Source organism: Heptranchias perlo, chromosome 17, assembly GCF_035084215.1.
Source record: "Heptranchias perlo isolate sHepPer1 chromosome 17, sHepPer1.hap1, whole genome shotgun sequence".
Classification (NCBI taxonomy): Eukaryota; Metazoa; Chordata; class Chondrichthyes; order Hexanchiformes; family Hexanchidae; genus Heptranchias; species Heptranchias perlo.
In genome coordinates, this window is record NC_090341.1 from 21,881,853 (window position 1) to 21,904,265 (window position 22,413).

General features: G+C 39.2%; 1 protein-coding gene across 1 annotated transcript; it reads right to left on the bottom strand.

Moving 5' to 3' along the window:
- Positions 1–316: 316 nt before the first annotated feature.
- On the bottom strand, positions 317–20,812 carry wnt7aa (wingless-type MMTV integration site family, member 7Aa). Its single transcript, XM_067998701.1, has 4 exons — positions 20,477–20,812; positions 18,533–18,759; positions 16,082–16,353; positions 317–2,688 (listed from the first exon to the last, which is right to left on the bottom strand). The coding sequence occupies exons 1-4, from the start codon at positions 20,545–20,547 to the stop codon at positions 2,209–2,211; spliced, it is 1,050 nt and encodes a 349-aa protein (XP_067854802.1). The 5' UTR covers positions 20,548–20,812; the 3' UTR covers positions 317–2,208.
- Positions 20,813–22,413: the final 1,601 nt, after the last annotated feature.

Genomic DNA, 22,413 nt, shown 5'->3' on the forward strand with positions numbered 1-22,413 from the left:
TTTCCTTTTTGGCAGAAAGACATCTCTCAAAAGTGGATGTTCTGCTGTAAGTGAGAAAATTATATATATATATATCTCTAAAACAAGCTCTTTGGGAAATGACATAAAAAATTAAACATCGAATACCTTGCAAATACTTTCGAAGAGGGCAGAATTCGGAGTGGACACATAGTTGTAGTACATATTGGTCCATGAAAGTGAGTTATTTTAACTAAGTGAGAATTGTAACTAAATAAGCAATTCAAAATCTGAAAGGATTTCAATCTGTATGTTTTGGAGCTAGCACAAAGTACAGAGTTTTATATACTCTTGGTTTAATATAAAACTGTAGAATTTTAAAGTTTGATACCCAAATAGCCATTGGTACACTTGAAAGTAAAAAATATACAAGATTTACCTGTGCTGTAAAGTGCTAAACAGTGAATGTGTTCTTGGTAGTGAAACCTTCTTGAATTCTCAACATTCTTTATGAAAGAAATGGACCACTTTTCATTGTTGTTACAGATAACAGCGCTGTCTGTTATCTGTGTGAATCAGACAGTGTGTATAGTGCTAGTTTGTACAGTCACAGTCTAAAGCATGGCAATGACGAAATCAATCTGACACTTCCACAATATGGAGCTTTATCTCAAAGCACACACAGCACATTTGCTAGTCATAACCCCACATTTTAATGACTGACGCATGCGGGAAGCAATTTCAATTTTTTTTCTGAAAGGGATAAATGAGTATCCAGTTAATACCAATCATGAATTCAAGCCAACTAACAAAATTGATGCTACATACCCTGTTCTTGTTTTGCATATTCTGCAGTTTGAAACGCAATAATGAGCCAGTTTGTACACACACATCCGGATAGAGCTAATCTAAGAAAATTCATTGTGCATTTTGATGCATCTACCATTTGAATCTGAATTTATCCAGCTTGCTGCTGTTCTGTCCATACACTAATCAGTCTTAATGCTGTTAAATTCCCTCAGGTCTATTACAAATAATCACAGCTTTTATGCCTGTTTTAAGAAAAGTACTGGTTATAGAGTTATACAAGCAGAAACAGTATAAATAAAATATTCATATAAAAATAGTCTCTTACAAAATATATTCTCTCAACCTATGGTTCCTTTTTCCACATGATGGGATTTGTCTGGAGTATCAAATTTGATAATCTTTAGTTCAAATGGTTTATAATTAGTTGACATTTCAAAGTGAAAAAAAATCAAGTTTTTACAGTAGTTTAAAATGATCACAACCAGTTTGATTTTCCAGACAACTAGCAGCAAAACAGCAGAAGATTTACAAAAGATGCCTGCTTTTGTCAGTAAAAAGCCTGATGCTGCAGGACAAGGAATATTCCTGCAAATACAGCTATTAGAAATATCTGAGCAAAACCTAATATATACAGCTAAACAAATCCAATTCTTGCTGTATCTAAAGAAATTATTCCACAAAGAAAGTAAAACTGTTTCTTTGTAGAACTGTCCAAGTATCAGTAAAGTTCTTTTTAAATAAATTAATATTAGTTTATTTTTCTCTAAATATATTGTTAAATATTGTTGTTACTATTTATTTAATGTTGCTGGTATAGTCAGTCATTATGTCCAAGTGCCCCAGTCCACCATGGTGTTCTTAATGGCTGGGAAAATATGTGGCAGAAAAGAAAAAGCTGATAAGTCAGTGTCTATGGGAAACTGAAAACAGTAATACTTGCTGTAGCCAATCCTGTGAGATCCAGACAGGCAAGACAAGCAGAAGCTTTTCACAAATGCAGAAACCTAAATCTGCATAATCCACATTCAAAGCAGAAGTTCTCACAGGGGCATTGTCAACCCTGTCCTGTTTATAGTCCATATTTAAAGGTTTTTTTTTTCCAAGCCAAGTTACTGCTGATTTCACTATGGCTCTTTCAACCTTGTGCCACTTTCTGTTCAGATCTGGATTGATTTCAATGCACTAATTGAAATAGGCTTTATGTATTTGAATTCTGTGTGGTATATTTATGGAGATGGCAACAGGTGCTTTCTTTTCTTTGTAATCCAGATGGGCTCATGAATCTGGCAACATTATCGGACAGGGATCCTCAAGCTTTTGCATTCTATAAGAGAGCGAGACATTATTTGCAAACTCACAGCCACTAGGTTGAGATCATGTGCAAATGTAGGAATATTTCCTTTGGAGGGTATGACTCTCCTCCCTATAAAAGATTCAATTTCATTTACATGTATAAACTTCTGTTCTTTCGCTGCAGGTGTTGCATTTGACGTAGCAGCACCAGTGGAATTTGCAGTTGCACTGCCAGACTCTGGAATACTGGTGAGTGTTGTATCCTCGTCCACAACACATCAAATCGCAACTGTTATTTTGCGAGGATGTCTTATTACACATTCTGCCCTGTGTCCCAACGCTTCCAGTGATTGGATCCTCCTCGCAGTAGTTAGGAGATTTCTCAATGTATACCAAGTCTGTAACCATAGGTTTACGATATGAAAGTGGCTTTTTAATCTTCAAGAAAACTGGTCGCTTGTTTCGATGCGTCCTTACTGGTTCAACTTGAACTGCTTCATTGTATTTCTCTTTCAGGATGTAGCCCAGTTCTCTGAATTTGGGAAGCATTGTCCAGCATGTTTTAGTGGTACAAGATCCCGAGACTCCATGACATTTGCATTCTAATTTCATATTTTCTCCAAGGATCTAGAATGAAGTAAATGCAATACATGTAACCAAACCCACAATAAAAAACATCAGCCTTTTCTGCACTTACACCAAATTATAAGAGCATTGAAATGTAACTGTTTTATAACAGAGTCTGACTGGCACTGATGGGATTGAAAAGCTGTATAGATTAGTGGGGTGCAACAAACCAGACATAAGAATGAGTCCATCTCCACAATTCAGCTGAAATGTCAGAAAGTGTATCAACACAGAATTACTATCAGAGTGACAGTAATCTAATAACTTCATACAATCTACAAATAGATTGTGATGAAAGGCTTCTGAGAAATGGTTGTTTTACGATTAGCTTTTTTAGCGCTGTTTGTATCAATAACATCACTTCAGATGGTTTTCTGGCAGTGCTGGCATTCGATTTGATGGCTTTGCCCTGTTCTGGGTAAACTGAATGACCAAATCAAACTGTCACTGGCCACACATCCCAAGGTGAAACTTAACAAATTTTAGAAAACTGAGTGGTGTAGTAGGAACTTTCACCTTTGGATCCTGGGTTTGAATCCAACCCAGACTGATGAGATGAAAATCTCTTCCTTCTTCACAGCACAAAGCTAAACCTTATTCTGCAATCATGGGCAGTCTAACTTAAAATAAGTCAGGTGTGGGAAATGGAAAAGTCACCTTAGTGCAGGTCCTAGTGCTGGTCTGAGGTGGGATTAAGATATATTGCTGGAGCAAAATAGAGGGAGTTTTACTCTACTCTACACCTTACTGACGTCCTTTACTGTGATTGTCGTCTTCTATCAATATTGCTAGTCCTCCTCCTTTTCCAATTTCCCCATCCTTTCTGAAGATCCCACAGCCTGAAATATTTAGCTCTCATTCACACCCAGCTTGTAATCAGGTCTCTGTAATGGCTACTACATCATAAACTTTAAGCTGAATTTGTGCTTCTAACCCATTTGTTTCATTTCTAATCCTACATGCATTCGTGTACAGAACTCTTATTTGGGGAACTGTACCCACCTTGCCCATATGCCCTGATAGTGTATTTCTCACACATTTTGACCTGTAGCACTTTTGCTCTGCACATTGCCATACAGGCAATTTAATATGTTTTTATTTTTCATCACTCCTGCTTTATTTTTAACAGTTATTTTATTATTACTTCCTATAATCTTTTCTGTTCCCTAAGTATTTACATTATCTTTATCTCCTTTTGTACTCTGACCTTTGCTCTTATCCCTTGTTTTTTTTAATCTTTAGGTTATTATTTTTCTACTCAGACCCTCCCCCCTCTTTACTGGTTTAAAGTCCCTTCGACAATCCTATTTAACCTTTCCGCTAAGACCTTGTTCCCAGCCCAGTTCAGGTGCAGCCTGACCCAGTGGTACAGCTCATTCTTTTCCCAGTACTGGTGCCAGTTTCCCATGAAAAGGAACCCCACCATCCCATACCAGTCTTTCAGCCACACATTCACTTTCCTGATCTGTTTATCTCTGTTAACACGTAGTAATCCAGAGAATACCACCCTTGAGGTCCTGCTTTTTAAACTTAGCTCCTTCTTTTTATTCATTCTCAGGATGTGGTCATCACTGACAAGGCCGGCATTTATGGCCCATCACTAGTTGCCACAACTGAGTGACTTTGCTAAGCCACTTCAGATTAAGAGTCAACCATCTTAATGTGGGGCTGTAGTCACATATTGGCCAGACTGGGTAAGTACGGCAGGTTTCCTTCCCTAAAGGACATTAGATTGGGATTTTATGACTTCATGGTCACTTTTACTGGTCCCAGCTTTTTATTTCCAGATTTTTTTCAAGATTGAATTCAAATATCTCAAACTGGTGGGATTTGAACTCACATTCCCTGCATTATTAGTCTAGGCCGCTAACATAACCACTACACTATTGTCCCCGATCCTGATACTCCCTCAGCAGGACCTCCTCCCTGTTCTTTCCTAAGCCGTTGCATCCAACATGGATCACATCAACTGGTTCTACCTCCTCCATTTCCAAGTCCCTTTCCAGTTGATTCGAGATATCCTTTACTCTGGCAACGGTAGACAACTTAGCCTTCTGACTCGGAAGCAAGAGTGTTTGGATTTCAGTCAAGTTGGCACTTAAAGCACCCATATTATTAGGCTCTATCGGAGTACATTTTTCATTTTGTTTTGCACTTTATACAGACTAAAATAGTTTCCCAACTTAAAATCAATATTGGAAAATCTTGCAAATGTCAGTGAATAATTATTAATGATAACAATTTTATCCACATTTTGAAACAGTGGTGAATGCCTCTATTTTTACCCCAGTGTTCAGTTATGTATCTTCTGCAAGAGGCAGGCAATCTACTTTGAAGCCTCTGCCAATGTTGTTCTGACCTGGCTATTAAGAGACATGTAAGAGCAGCCTAGTAACAACTATCTCTCATTTCCTCTCCCCTTGTGGTGAGCCATATGGCCTTCATTTGACAACTTTGCTCAATAGTGTAGCTGAGCTCAGGATCTCAATGGAATAGGGTGAAAATTGAATGCATCTTTCACTGCTATCCTTCACTACAAAGTAGTATTCCCAAGTATCATGCTTTGCAACAGAACCTCTTAATTCCTTACATAAAGGGGCATTAAGAACTACTGCAATAAATTAGGGCAATGTGCTTTCTTCTCTGAGACCTGCGTTTGCTGCTCAGATTGCAGTTAAAACACATTGTTGGGATAAAGTAGAAAGAAATTCTCTCTGCAACTAGCCCATGGTATACCTGACCTAGGAATTGTTGACCCTATAATTTTCCGAGTATGTTCCAGCAGCAGAAACCTTGCCCCTGCCAGCACATATTGGAAAACCACAGGTGCACCGCCAGTGATAATTACTTAAAAATTATCCCTTAAATATCAAAGATATTCCAATCCTCAGCATAATTTTAGTAAAATACATATTTGCCAGGTGGCCCAACATCTATAAAAGTTTGGACTCATATGTAGGAGACTCAAGTTTCAATTCCACTTAAGTTCAAGTTCCCCATAAAGATCAAAGAGTGTATTTTCCAGTTATTAAACATATTGAATTGCCTGAGCAAGGCACAGAGGAAAATAGGGCAGGGAGGACCACACTCCCTATGTTTCCATCCACTTAAATTAATGAACAGAAGATCAATTCAACTGCATTAAGGGTGTGTGATCCTTCCTGCCCAATTTTCCTCTCTATGCTGTGCCCAGGTGATCCAATACACCTAAACTCAACAACAAGAAAATTAATCCAAAAGTGTCATTGATCTCAAATGGTTTATTTGTTGGAGAAAAGGGAAACTGCTGGAACAATCCTTTTCTGCCCCTCTGAAGAATGATAAGAAGTAGTTTAAATGCATCCATGCACTGTTTCTCATCATAGACTATCCCTCATGATCAGGGATAGCATCAATTTGAAGGGCAGATGACAATAGGGATAAATATACCATTCCATTGGCTACATATTGCTCTTCAGAAGTATGATCCATACTCTTTATATTATCAACTGTGAATTATCACTCAATACATTTATGTTGATGGTTTCACAACTACTAATCCTTGAGCATCAAGTACACAAAATGCAATGATCATCATGTCTACAATGACACTTTCCACTTTCAAAAAACACACAAAATACAATTAAACCACCTTCAGGAACTTTTCAGTGCGTGCATAAAATATTTTCATATAGCACACTTTCTGTGAGTGTCTACTTTTTGTAACATTTTTCTGTCAGACTATTTCTATCACATCTGTCTGTCATGCTTAAACTTAGCTATATTGTTGTATTATACTCTGCTCTTATTGAGTCATCCCAGCTATGTCTCCAAGGCAGGCTGAACTGTGGTGTTGATAACCACCTGCCTAAAACCTGTTAAAATTGGACCTGTAGTCCACTGGTCCCCCAACTACCTCTCCTCACCTCCTCAACCCCCTTCTCCTACTATTATGAGCCCAGGGCCATGCTTCTGCAACCCCCAAAGCTGTATTTGTGCACTTACCACTATCTCCCCATTCGCCAACCCCTCATCCACCCTATCCTGCCCCACCCCGACCATCAGGCTCAGCAAAGGGCTTTAAGTTTGTTGAAGCATTTACTGTGCTTTTATTATTAATATCTGCACTTTTACTATCATTTACTGGGCTTCCGTTATTACTCACTGTACTTTTACCATCATTTACAGCACATTTATGATTTACTGTGCTTTTAGTATTTACTGTGCGTTATTATCATTATCTGCACATTTACTATTATTTACTGAGCTTTTACTATCATTTCCTGCATTTTACTATAATTTACTCCATTTTTACTATTATTTACTGTGCATGTTCCATTATTTACTACATATTGGGCTGGATTTTGCTGTGAGCACCTCCGATTGTTGGACTTGCTCTTGCCCATAGACTTTCTATGAGCTTTTGCACTGCAAGTTACTTTTTGTTAGAGGCCCATTCAGCGTGGCGCCCTCTCCAGGACATCTGGGATCTGTGTCAACAGGACAAGCAACTGTGTGTCTCCTAAACCAATCAGATTGAAGAATCATTAATGAGCAGCGCAGAGTCTGAACCAGGAAATGTAAATTAGAATAGTGAATTCAATGTCAAATCAGGTACAATAAGTGAAATAAAGAGAGGGAAAGAAAGGTTGGATTAAGAGACAGAAAGAAAAAGTAAGAAAAAATGTTTTATTTACTTTTTTTTTAAATGTCGAACAATAATTAAAAGCTGAAGGAATGAGACTCCACACTTGTAAAGGTTAATTTTCAGTGCCAGATAGGTTGTTTGGCAGTAATTAAAACTTACCACGCTGTTAAAAGGGTGCTTACAAGAGAAAGTCTAACCACCTCCCCTTGACATTCAACGGCATTACCATCGCCGAATCCCCCACCATCAACATCCTGGGGGTCACCATTGACCAGAAACTGAACTGGACCAGCCATATAAATACTGTGGCTACGAGAGCAGGTCAGAGGCTGGGTGTTCTGCGGCGAGTGACTCACCTCCTGACTCCCCAAAGCCTTTCCACCATCTACAAGGCACAAGTCAGGAGTGTGATGGAATACTCTCCACTTGCCTGGATGAGTGCAGCTCCAACAACACTCAAGAAGCTCGACACCATCCAAGATAAAGCAGCCCGCTTGATTGGCACCCCATCCATCACCCTAAACATTCACTCCCTTCACCACCGGCGCACTGTGGCTGCAGTGTGTACCATCCACAGGATGCACTGCAGCAACTCGCCAAGGCTTCTTCGACAGCACCTCCCAAACCCGCGACCTCTACCACCTAGAAGGACAAGAGCAGCAGGCACATGGGAACAACACCACCTGCACGTTCCCCTCCAAGTCACACACCATCCCGACTTGGAAATATATCGCCGTTCCTTCATTGTCGCTGGGTCAAAATCCTGGAACTCCCTTCCTAACAGCACCGTGGGAGAACCGTCACCACACGGACTGCAGCGGTTCAAGAAGGCGGCTCACCACCACCTTCTCGAGGGCAATTAGGGATGGGCAATAAATGCTGGCCTCGCCAGCGACGCCCACATCCCGTGAACGAATAAAAAAAAACACTGGAATGGACAAGCCCTAACTTTTTCTGGTGAGTTTAGTCCATATCTACGATGTCAATGCAGGAACATCACGTTGTTAATTCATTTGAATGGTGAGTCAGCCGGCGAGATGCCGTTTTCACATAGCTTTTGGAGGAGCAGGGTATCTCGGGCAGCAACTTCCCGATTTCTTCGGTTGCCGAAAGTTACTGTTTGATTTGTACATAAATAATGGTGGGCAGCAAAATCTGGCCCAATATTGTCAGTTACTGCGTTTTATGATTATTTATTGCACTTTTACCATCATTTACCACACTTTTAAAATAATTTACTGCACTTTTAAAATCATTTAGTGCACTTTTAAAATCATTTACTGCAAACTTTCTATGATTTGCTGCACTTTTATTGTCATTTACTGTGCTTTAACTATCATTTATTGCTCTATTACTTACAGTGCTTTTACTATCATTTACTGCACTTCTACAATTATTTACTGCACTTTTACCAGCATTTACTGCGGTTTTACCAGCATTTACTGTACTTTTACCATTATTTACTGCACTTTTACCATTATTTACTGCACTTTTACAATTATTTACTGCACTTTTACCAGCATTTACTGCGGTTTTACCAGCATTTACTGTACTTTTACCATTATTTACTGCACTTTTACAATTATTTACTGCACTTTTACAATTATTTACTGCACTTTTACAATTATTTACTGCGGTTTTACCAGCATTTACTGCACTTTTACCATTATTTACTGCGGTTTTACCAGCATTTACTGTGATTTCACCAGCATTTACTGCACTTTTACCATCATTTGCAGCACTTTTACAATTATTTACTGCACTTTTACCATCATTTGCTATGCTTTTACTGTTACTTCATTCTCTTTTACCATCACTTAATGTGTTTTTACCATCACTTACTGCACTTTTATCATTATTTCATGTTCTTTTACCATCATTTGCTGTGGTTTTACCATTATTTGCTATGCTTTTACCATTTTCTCATGCTCTTTTGCCATCATTTACTGTGGTTTTAGCATCATTTGCTGTGCTTTTATCATAAGTTAATGTGTTTTTTTACTATGATTTACTATATTATATGCTGCACTTTTACATAATTTACTGCACTATTACACCATTTAGTGCACTTAAGAAGATGGGTTTTGCATTGCTGGAATGGATTCTCAAAATCAGTTAAGGAAGCCTCTTTTATTTGAAGAGCACACTGCCTTTAGTGATGCATGAGTTCAGTATCCATTTTAAATAACTGTGGTTTCTTCAGCTCAATGATGGAAAGCCCTATTCTAAATCTTCTGGGGAGAGAAAAGGATTAATGAAGGCTTACAGCCTTAATTTTCCTTCAGTTCCCTCTCACCCTGCCCCACCCCTAGCACCAGTATCTTTCTCCCCTTCCCAGCTCCCTCCTGTCACCTCTTGCTATTCCCACCATCAACTGCCTCATATACCCATGCCTTTATCGCCCTCTGTTTGCCACTCCCTGCTCTACCCTACCATCTCGCACACTCCCCACCACAAAAATCTGTACTTTTTCCTGCTCCATGTTCACCACTTCCCTTTCCATCCTACTGCTTGTCTCCACTACTGCAGCTCTGCCCCAAGCTAGTGTGCCTTTCCCCCTTTACTGATCCCTCCTATCACCTCTTGCCATAATGTCCATGGTAACATAGTAAAAGTGCAGTAAGCACTTGAATAACTTAAAGCCTGTTGCAGGGTCACAGCCATGAATGCAGCTCCAGCACTTTTGTCAGTAGCACCTCAGACGGTTACTCCCACTATATTCTCTTCCCAGTACTCGGACAGCCAACAACCCTCTTTCCCAGTGCTTCCACACTCTAAACCTCTTCTCCCATATTGGGGCCACACCCCAGCACTCCCACCACCACTTCCACACTTCTAACACACTACTCCCAGACCCCGGAATCCTCCACCACCACCACTCCAATACCTAAAGACCCCCATCCCCGATGCTCCCACATGCCTCCATTCCTCCAACACCTCACCTCCTCTCAACCACCTTAGACCACCACCCCCACACTACTAAATCTATATCACAGCCCCCCACCCGCACACACCCTGAGTACTTCTACATGCCTCCTACCTACCTACAACTTGGAGCATCTTCCCTACTATCTTCCTCTGGGTACTACTTTTTTTTAAAGTAGGCCATCAAATTCATTACATAGTTAAACAAACATATAATAATAATCAAAGCCACTGATTTACAATCTGATTGAAGATAGGACATAATTATATAATTGAAACCCAAAAGTACTGATAACACTCCCGTAATACATTGTGATAAAATTCAATTTAAATTATTCAATCCCTATAAAGCAGTTGCCCAGTTAATATACTGTATATTACATAACACAATGCAGCAAATTCTCTGCCTCACCATGAGCAACACTACAGGAGATCTGCCAATATGTGTAAAACAGCTTTGTGTCTGTCACACTTAAGATGTCCTATATCAAAGCATATGAAAAAAAGACAAGGAAAAACAGTAGTTTCACGCTAGTTTCTTCTAACCAAAAACTAGGACTTTGTAAGTACCTCCCAATCTGCAAACCTCCTTCAGGGGTAGGGCCAGGAGGAGCAGAAATTCAAATCCCCCCCCCCCACTACCCCCTCCATTAAGACTAATATTGCACTGAAAACAAAATCCTTTCCCTGCATGTCATCTGAGACAGGAGACTACCTCCAAACTCTCAGCCCTATAGATAAAAAAATACCTGCCCTTCTATGTATATACAGGTACAGGCACAACTTAACCTATCAATACTGAGAAAAGTAAGTATGATAAAGATGAATGTATTCCCCATCTCTTCTGCCTCTGCTAAATGCTATACATCCACATCCAGGCCCAATAATTCAATATTTTTAATTCCTATGGATTGGCAAAAATCCATGGATACAATTAAAGCAACTGCAATTTCTCAACAACTTGCATATATATAGCACCTTTAGAGTAGAAAAACATCCTTCACAGAAGGAATAAAATGGACACAGAGTCAAAGAAGCTGATATTAGGAATGATGAGCAAAGCTCAGTCAAAGCAGGATCTTAAAGGAGGAGAGGTGCGGGGTTTGGAAAGGGAATTCCAGAGTATGGGACCTGGGTATTTGAAGGCATGGCTACCAATGGTGGAGCAAAGGAAGGGGGATGTATAACAGGCTGGAGTCAGAGGAATGGAGATTTCAGGAGTGTTGTAGTATTGGACGAGGTTGCAGAGAGGGTGAGGCGCGGAAGGATTTAAACACAACATTGAGACGTTGGGGGGCCGGGAACCAATGTAGGTCAGCAAGGACAGGGTGATGGATGAGCAGAACTTAGTGCAATATAGGATACTGGCAGCAGAGTTTTGGAGGAGCTGAAGTTTACAAAGGGTGGAGGATGGGAGACCAGCCAAGAGAGCATTGGAATAGTTGAATCTGGAAGTGACAAAAGCATGGATATTTCAGTGCAAACCTGATTGAAGGGATTCAAAGGGAATTGCGAGAGAGGTAGAAATGGACCTGGGAGGCAGTAACATGTTTAAGGATTTTAAACAGGAAAGGGAGATTGGTGATGGGACGATATTTTGTAAGGACAGAGTTTTTGGGGAGAAAGGGGTGATGATGGCATTTTTAATAGGGAGGTGGATAGACCCTGAGGAGAGGAAACCAATTATATTGTCAGCTAGTGTTGGAGCTAGGAAGGGAAGTTGGATAGTCAGCAGTTTCATGGGAATCACTGGTTCAGGTCTCCCTCTTGTTTAATTCTCAAACAAGAGGGAGGCCTGAACCTCCCAAGCTTCAGACATTGTCATTAGGAACCAGTTCTGGGCAATTATTGTCTCAGACTTGAAATGGGAGCACACAATTTCCGTAAACAATCTACTCTTCATAGACATTCAGGAAAGATCATCAGGGTCCAAAAAGATCTCATAGTCCTCCTTGGACTCATCAACTGGACAAAGGCTTATACCTTACCAAAACCATCTCGTGTCTATATTAGATCTCTCTCCAGTTTGGTTATTGGTGAGCTCTCAACTAGCTACAACATGTAGCACAAGAAGGGCATCACTGAAATAAACCTGGTATCCCAAAAAGCTTCAGGTCATCATGATCCTGCAGCTGTTTGGCAAATTCCACATCACTCAATATAATATGTTCCATTGCTTTCAAATCTACTGCTACCTCTAAGACACAAAAGTATGCCCCAAGCTCCTTACAACTATGCTTCCAAAGCCTAAAGATCTCTGACAGACAAATCTCCTCCTTCTGTTAAATATCTATCTTCACATCAACCAAGAACACAGAAAACTTGACAGGAACTTGAATGGCCAGAGGCTGCCACATAATGACAGAGGAATGGATAAGATATAAAAGCTGCTCCTCGATAATCAAATGCAGCAGAATCCAAGAGTAGTAAAACAAAATCATGCATGTAACATAACACAGTCACAAGAAGCATCACAAATCCCATCTATCTCTGCTAAATGAGTCCTGGAGGGCTAATTGCTTTCGATGCACACTTCCACGTTCTCTGGTCCTTTGAATGCATACAGAGCACAAGGACCAAAGCCAGTCCAAATCTCATGCCTGTATTGTATGATGTCCAGAAAACTTGACACATCAGCAGCGGCCAAGTTATTATAAGCAACGATGCATGAGGCCTGTATTCCCCTGTCCCCAGCATTCACAGATAAAAGCCTGCGCTATATTGCAATCTAGGCAACTAACATATGGCTGGAACTGAGAAAGCACCAGAAAGTCTGAGCATTCATCCTTAAACTCTACAATACATGCGGATATGCAGGTGAGCAGGGGCTTTAGGAGGATTAGTACTATTAGGTTTTATGACCCAAGGCAGTATCTGATAATAGATAAGGACATTGGGAGCTGGTATCAGAGACATAGACAGCACTGGGAAGAGCACCTCCCGATCACAGCAGCACAATATTTTGATTTCCCATATCAGCCATCCTTGTGGTCTCCATGAGGAAAATTTGGGTATATGTTTTGCAAATGAGGACAGGGAATATTTTTCTGTAAGTAGAGTTGGCTTAGACTTAAGTTCATTGAAGTTGGTTCTACTATAATATGCAACATTAAGGTGGATGCTAAATATTGTGATTGTTTTTTTAAATTTTTATTTGATTATTCTCGCAACACTATAAAATGTCCAGCTAGTCACAAAGATAGGAATAGATGAGGGAGCCCATTGAATTCATTTCATTCATCTTTCCATAGAAACCTATGCTCTCACCATCATAGCATCTAACTGCCTCTAGAATGATTCCAGTGTTTTGGCTTCCATTTTGCTTTCCAGAAGACCAGTCCAGGTATTGATCACTCTTTGCTTGAAGAGGTGCTTCCTGACATCAGCCCTGAACCTGTCTTTTATCTGTGTCCTAAAGCCTGCGGTCGTGGTTTTGAAATAATGCCCTAAGTTAACCATTTCTAGTTAACTTAGCATGTTTTTATATCTCTATAAAGTCCCCTCTCATTTACCTTTTCTCAAGAGTCTACTTTTTTCTAATCTTTCCTCATAACTCAGTTCTCTGACAAGAGGGATCAGCCTCATGGCCCTTCTCTGCACTGCCTTCAGGGCTTGAATGTTTTCCGTATGTCTCAATGATCCGAACTGAACACAGTACTCAAGGTGCAGCCTGACCACAGCACTATACAGTTCAGTGTGAGGTCCTCAAAAATACACTCTGCTGACTTGGAACTATAGCTCAGCATTCTTATTGCTTTGTTGACTGCTGCAATGACTATGAATGTTGAGCCTACTATCACTCCCTGATCTTTCATCCTCTCTTTTAGCTAGTTCAACACCATTACTTCCAGTATGAACACCCTCCATTTTTTCCTTAACCATGAAACACCTTGCATTTAATTTCATCTGTCATTGTTCTGCTGAATTGCAAATTTTATCTCGGTCCTTCTGCTTCATCAGCCTCAACTAACCCTGCCCCCTCCAGTTTAGTATCATCCGTTAAATTAACCAACTAGCATTGCATTTCTGTATCCAGGCTGTTATGTAGAATAGAAATAATAGGGGCCAAGCAATGATCCCTGAGACACTCCACTCAGTACATCTCCACTATCTATACCTGTTGTTTCCTCTCTTTCAATCAATTCCCTAACCACTGCCTTAAGCTTGTGTAACAGTTTTTCATGCTGAGATATATTGATGGCTTTCTTGTAAGTCTAGAGCTACATCACAGGCTTTCCAATGTACACTTGAGATGTCACTTCCTCAAAAAAGTCAAGAAGACATGGGAAATAAAAATATCATGTTGTTGTGTTATGTCATTTTAGAACATGATATTGGCAAAGTAGCGTGGAAGAAAATGATGTGGTCAGAGACAGGTGATGATATAGAACCCTAAGGCATTCGCAATTTCATTATGATACTTTTAAGGGGGGAGTGATGTTTAAAAAAAATCCTGAAAGGAAAATGTTGTCTTGTTTTTCTAACTACAGATAATGGGCAGATTATCAGATTCCTCTTGATAATATTATTCATTAAGTCTTAATAATCTTAAGATATGTCTAAGTAATGGTTTATGATATATTTAATCAGCAAACAAATGTGATATTATGGTTGAGAAAATGGAATGAGAGATACACAATTTGTCCTGCATGATCTTACATATCAGGCAAGATTTGTTAGCGTTCAGTGGGCAGAATGTAAGTATCTTGAATGTCGGTGAGAAGTTTGTTTTCAAATGATAATTAGAATGTTTGAAAAATCTTTTTTTCGTATGTCTATTATACATTCATCATGTTCATGTTCCAATTCATCATTGTGCCACTTGCATTAGATGTTATTGTGATGAAAATGAGGGACATTGTGACTCCTCTCATTCCTGAAATATAAAAGGATTGCTAAATTCTTTTCTATGAAGATGGTGTCCTTTCTATCCACGTAGAAGCTACCATGTTTCTTTTGCTGGTTTTATAAACTAATAACTACCTTTCTTGTAGCCTATCCGAAATATTCTTTGGTTCAAAACAGGAACAAATCCTTTATAATCTGTGAGTCACCATATCAGTTAAAGTGGAAGGGCATTTCCAAAGCTTGAATACAAAAGTCTACAGACCCAATCTAAAATAAAATATGCAACATTAGTTTGTGTGTGTCCGTTGGTGATTTATACGTGCCCCAGATTGATGGAGCACAGGAAAAAAAAACTTTAAAAGCAACTGGGGTCAGTGAAAAGCAGGCAATGCAACCACAGTACATTGCACCGCTGTACATTCTGAGCTTGTTAGCCAGCCTAATACCATCTTGAAAAATGATGTTAACTTGTAAGCATCGACTGAAGCACCAACAGCCATTGCATGTCCAATCAAATTGCATAAATCTAATATGTACATGAATTCATGCAGTTTCGAAGATCAGAAGCTATCTTAGAGTTCAGTATCTTAAAGTACAAAGTGATTGTGAAAAATGCGTATGATTTGTACGTTAACACAGCACCCTTATTTAGCTACTTTTTTTGGTAATGGAAATTTAAACTATTAAAAATACCTCAATACATGAGGATATAATGTTTTCCCTTTAAAACCATGTGATCTAGAATTCCAGGCTAAAGTAAAAAAGCCTTTTAAAATGGTTCTACGTGTATCATTTTAGTGAAAAGTGCATACTCTAGTTAATGGAGTTTTGCATAAGTTATATCATTCGGTGGTGTATGGGAGAGATCTCAGATATTAATATCTAATTATTTCATGTATTTACCATTTCTTCAAATATAATTGAAAAATCAGAAAATAATATATACATTTTGTTATTTCTTTTCCATTTAAGCTAAGTGGCTACAATTCTTACCTTCCGCCCTGCCTCGTTGTTGTGCAGGTTCATAAGTGTCCTGGCATTTTGTTTGATTTCTCTTGCATCTACAAACACTTTGGAGAATCCAATTCCATATCTGATGTCTGCAGAACAGCCTCCCCATTTCCAGCCTTCCTCCTGATTGTAGTGACCCTGTTTTTCTTTGTCACAGCCACAGTCACTCAGGTTTCCCTGGGTGCATGCGGCAGTGATAGCATGAGCTACTCCAGCAGCAATAATTGCATAAGTGAAGGCTGCTTCTCTGCTTCCTGCAATCAAGATATTGGAACTTATTAGCTTACTTGATAGACCAATGATAATCATAGCACTTCATTTTTGTTACATTCAGATCACACAATCATGTTTTGTGCTAAAGTTCTACTATTTCGCGGAAGAGTACCTCATTTTAAATCTCAATAAGTATATCAATTTAAAATCCCATAAAATTAATTTGCTGTCAGTCAAATCCAAAGTGTTGTAAAGAATAATGTGTAATTCTGTGCGTAATTCATAACAAATTTTGCATTTATCAAATAGAAGAATTAAACTTGATAGTAATATTACCAGAGGTAAATTGTTACAAGAAACTGAGATCAATTTCAAAATTTAAAAAACACATTCATGATTACTTTCTGCATAATAATCATCGTGGTTACTACACTATATGGCAAACCCTAAGGCACAGAGTTCACAGTCCGACTCGATGGAAGACTCTCGGACCAATATTGGATGGTTAATTTCATTAAATGTGATTTGTACCGGTTCCTTTTTTGATAGTCTTGCAAAGTCGCTTTTCGTTTACACTAATGTGTTCGGCACACTTCAACATTCGTCATTGTACATTCGTCAACAAGATACTAATGTCTTGGTTCGGCCTCAGTTTTAAGCATCCGACTGTTGTCATGTGACTTACCATAACTATGTTTCCACGTTTGTGAAACTAGTTGCGCATTGTATATATTTAACTGTCCGTTATGTTTATAGCCTTTATATTTAAATACAATTGAAAAGTGGGACCTTACGAAAGTAAGAAAGTCAGGGACGAGAATGGGTCATGTGGGCCACATTAGGAGGGAGCTGGATAGCTATAAACTGAAAGGTTTGTCCTTCAGAGCTATTATCACCGGATTAAATATTCCGAGATGGCGCGTGTCTTGGTTTACTGAAGTAATGTTTCTCTATTTTGGTATTGGCTGTGCCTCTTCCTTACTATTGTACATTCTGAATGAAATTCGCTTCTAGACTATCAGCTTTAAGAACCCACAGTTGTAACAAAGTCTATAATTTGCTGCCATGCCCTCTGAATGTGTGCCAATGAGATTAGATACATTTACAACAGATACATAAACTGGAGGGTCGAAATGAATACAGAAGGTTGTTAACCCTTACAGACGCAGGACAGGCGACCGAAAGAACACCCACACTTTATTTGACATAGTTAAAAAGCAAGATAAACCATATATATTGGGTCAAACTGGCCACATGATTTATAACACAGATAACTCGCTCTGTTTAGTAGGTTAAGGGCATTGCTTTATTTATGGCGAAAGTTGCACCTTAAGTTCTTTGAAGTCAAACTTGATAAAATGTTTACCGCATTACGCGTCAAAAAGTCAATAATCACCAGGTGTTTCAAAGGACAGTTAAATATTCTGTTGCTGTGGAGCACTCTCATGTTTGACAATGATTTTAATGAACTGCCCATGCTGAAAAGACTGATAACATGTGTGTGCTGTAACCAAGAAACGAGTTGGTGTTACTGATTCACAGCCAAAGGTAGGAGAGTAGTACTGCTGTTTGAATGAACTTGGTTAAAGTGAATGGAGATGGGAGACACTATTTATGGACCATCAAAGCAACTAACCGCAATGGCAAAACTGTACACCTGTGGGAAGTAACATGAAAGTAGTGTTGATTGTTTTGTTTTAGAGACTCCAAAATATACACATCATGGATTTTTGCAAATGAAAGATTTGTACAACTTACAACATTAATATTAGATATGATTCACTTTTAAAAACACAATTTGAAGACAAATTTCGATTTATTTTTAAACAAGGCGAGTGATTAAAAAGTGTTGTTAATTCCTCTGTTGGGCCTTGTATACAGATGTTGAATGTTACAGCGATGACCCACAAACAGTAGATCCGTGATTGTTCACTTGTTGAAAATTGTAATAAACAGGACTGATGTTTTGTTCAAAATTCTAAATGTATTCCATATTTAGTTGCTTTCCCCACTGGCAGGACTGGTCCCAGATTGGATCTCTTTGTTTGTGGTTGATTCTGAATATACTATGTGAAATGAACATTGAAACGTGAATACTATAGCTTTTTGTGAGAATTCTTGCCTGTAGTTTTGGCACACAGTCCCCTGCTATGTGGTGATCATATAATTAGCGTTGTGACAGATTGGAATGGAGAGCAGGGTTTGCATTTTCTAACGTACCCACTCTGAGCTCCTTGCCAAAGACGGTTCTTTCCCCGAGTGCAGAGCAGTTCCACCGACCGTATCGGAACTGGAATTGACACTCGTTGATTCCCATCTGAGCCCCTTCTCCAATGACGATGATGGCATCGGGGCGACTCTGACAGATCGCCCGCTGACGAGGCGCCAGTCCCGGTATCTTACTGCAGATAATGTTCGCTCCCAGGGCCACCACCGAAGAGAATCCGCTGTGGCAAATACAGACACACATTGGGTGAGAAAGCAAACACGATAACTAATTATTAACCCCAAACACGTAATTCGCAGCATAAGTACAATGGAGTCCTTTTAAAGTCATATATTAAATGTTCCCCCGATAAGGTTGCACAGTATATTTTTTAACGATCTCGTCATTTTCATACATACAGACATATCCAAAGTAGTATTTATCTAGCTTCGTCTAATTCTTTTTCTAAATTCGGCTTTGATCGACTTCAACTATTATAAATTTGAGCGGAAGGACTATTGCTTTTCAAATCCTCCCTTCTATCTATAGACCTTTATTTTCAACGTTAGTTTCTTTGATGCGCCTGGATTTGACCAGGTCAGATAAAAATAAACAAAACCTGAAAATTTATAATTGTGGGTCACTATACGAACTAGAGTAGCTTACAGTCACCATTCATCTTGGGGAGGGTGACACGGTCCGTACTGTGAACTCAGAAGCAGCCCCACAAATTTACAGGGATTATGGAATGTAGTCACGGAAAAAAATCACAAATGTAAATCGTTACACTATTATTAATTAGTACAACATTACTTTTGCAACAACGGTCAAATGATGTATCTCACTTATTACTAAGCAATCTCACATCAATTAAACATGCAACGTGGTTGAAAGTAATTTGTGCTCATTCTATGACTATTAAGCTGCATCGTGATATGAATACAACGTTAAAATGAATGTATTTACCTAACAATGTGGTGCTTAATATACAGCAGAACTAGTTCATTTATTAAATGGCGTGATAATCTCGGACTGATATTGGACCAATAATGATTTTTACTTATATTGGAGCAGTTCTGACATTGTTTCATCACCGTTTAACCTCTTGCCATTCTTTAAGTGTATAGACGTTCACATTTTCAGAAAGCTATGTACTGAACGTGATGCAGTGAACTGGCGAAACCCATGCCATGTGCAAAGGGGAAGGGAAAGCAATGATTTACCTCTATAAATGACAGGCAGGGGTTAATTCTATACGGCAGTGCTACCCATCTGTACATACAGATCGATCTATAGAACGGGCTATAGTGCGCGATTGTACAAATCGCAGCCATTCCGCAATGTTATCGTTAGCTGCGAGTCTCCATATCAAGTTATGTATAATTGAAACAGCACTGAGAGCTCAATGCTCAAAAGTAACAGCGTTTCCTGCTCCACTTTCTACATTAAACACATTCAGAGCAGCTAAATAGACCGACGGGATCTCACCAGACATTCGAACTTTATTGCGCATGAGATTCATTCATTCTAAAATGTTTTATAAACTATAAAACCTAATGGTAAAGTTTGAGTCGCGAATGGAGTTACATGTTCCGTGGCATGGGACACCGTATATTTTGAGACTATTCCGTAATATAAAATCGTTTTGTTCTTCAATCCCATCCTGTAATACTATAGCACAGCTTGTTGGTTTCACTCCTAAATTTAAGCGCATAATTTATGATTTGCTTCGCACATTCGTGTTTTTATTCATTTAAGTTAGAATAAACTTTTTCTAATAGCAGCTAGCGTGTATTAGACAAACGCAACACTGCTTGTGTGTTTTCAGGATCTCCCTACCACAATCACACAACGGACTTTGTTATTATAGACACAAAAACATAATCATATCGTCGAAGCTTGCAATGAAAAACATTGGCACGTCTAGACACGGCAACCTTTCTCCGAAAGCCACTTACCCTATTTTAAGATACACGATTCCCACGCAGAGGAAAATGTGAAAGAGCCAGCGCCTGGTTTTTCGGTTCATGTTAAGTTTTGTGTGGTGGTGCAATTCTTTTCGTGTTGTTTGCTTGTTGATCAGAGTCCCAGGCAGAGACAGTCCAAGGTATTTAGAGACAAACCGACCCTTGTGATCTCAGCTACTGTGCACCCAAAGTAAAACCAGCGTATATTGTAAATCCCAGTGGAGAATCGATATCCTGCACTCTTTTTTTTACAGATTATCCATCATCTGTATGCGTGTCACACGTATCGGGATTGAAATGGGAGGCTGGGTTAGAGATCGCACAGGATCTCAGGCATTCACCACAATGAGACGCTGGATCTTCCCCCAGGTTCTATATATCTATCTAATCTATTTGGGCGTGTTCGTTAGGAAAACGCATCAGACCCACAAAATACCTTTTGAGTGCACACACTCACCTTTTTTTTCGGGGAGGGAGGGGGTTGCTAACGAGGAACGTGCAGAATTCTGTGTGGATGATCTAACAAGTTTCCATTTTTTAAAACGTAACTTAGTGCAGACAAGAACCCACTGAATGTTATCGAGATCACCTCGCACCGCTGAGTTAGATAAGATTAGCGACTTTAATATCAACTTTTTGTTTAAAATATTTCAGTACTGTGATCAGATCTGTGCCCTGATATATTTTTACCATGGATTGTCTCTCGCTCTCTTGCTGTATCGCTGTATCAGGCACACAATTGAAAGCTCTTATAAAGGGCTGCCTGTGTCGTTTTCTGCGTCAGTTTAATCGATATTTAATAATATTGAGTTTTTTTTCAGCTAAGCATCCACTGGCCACTTGGCACATTAGATTGTGAGCTGTTTGCCGCGAGGAAATGAAGGTTCTGCCAATGAGTGGTTTATGAGCAAAGGGTTTCTCATGCTGTGTAATATAAAGGGAACTGAGGCACTTTTGTGACTGAACCGCCCTAACGCGCCGCCCTCTGACTGACTACTAGTTCGGTCTTTTTCATTTGTTAGATTTTTATAGTCTTCTGACTCCCCTCCCCCCTCAGCTCACATTTTGAGTCTGGATTAATAAATTGTCCCTCTATATTTCTGTCACCAACCGATCCTACTCTTTCAAATGTCGTTAGACTGAATGGGGTGATCACTCATTCAGCTCTCCGGCAAACTGTATGCGAAGCTGTCATTAGAGGACAATCTAGATGGTGTCGGACGTATACGTTTAAAGATTCACTAACTACCCTGAATAGGAAAGGGCTCGGATTGCTGGGCAGCGACTCAACTGAGGCCGAAACAATTCGGTGTTTTGAAGCAATAATCCTAATCAAGTTCATAAAACAAAAACAAAAGTCTGTTTTATAATTGAGAAATTCGGCAATCAAACTGAAAAATTTTAAAGGAAAATAAGTGGTTAGGTGAAATATTTACAGAAAATATAAACGCTTATTTTGTTTATATAAAATCAACAAATCAAGGATAGAAACTGACCAAATAAAATATTAACACTGTTTAGGAGTGTACCGTACAAACCTACATTTCCAACTGCAACTTCAGGATGTGAGATTTTCCTTTAGACAAGGTACATGATGGCACACTTCATTATTAGTCAGTTTGAAAAAACTCTATAATACGATCGACGCGGGTTATTTCTGTGAGTCATTAGCACATGGTTCAGGATGAGTGACGTTTGTTTTAGGTAGACATTTTTGTCTATCTGTTTATGTTGCCAATTAAAAATTCAAAGAATATGTTTTTTTTTCAAAATCTGAGACGAAATTTCAAGTAGAAATAAAACCATATCCCTACGGAAATGATAACACAGTGATAACACAATGACGAAAGGTCATCGACCTGAAACGTTAACTCTGTTTCTTTCTCCACAGATGCTGCCTGACTTGCTGAGCTTCTCCAGCATTTTCT

Bases quoted from the DNA above. Each gene is read 5' to 3' on its own strand.
- wnt7aa (XM_067998701.1), bottom strand. From the start codon at position 20,547: ATGAACCGAAAAACCAGGCGCTGGCTCTTTCACATTTTCCTCTGCGTG. The intron at 18,760-20,476 runs GTAAGTGGCTTT...TATTTGCCACAG, and splicing joins ATCGTGTATCTTAAAATAGG to CGGATTCTCTTCGGTGGTGG. The intron at 2,689-16,081 runs GTAAGAATTGTA...ACTTCATTCTAG, and splicing joins ACAACGAGGCAGGGCGGAAG to ATCCTTGGAGAAAATATGAA.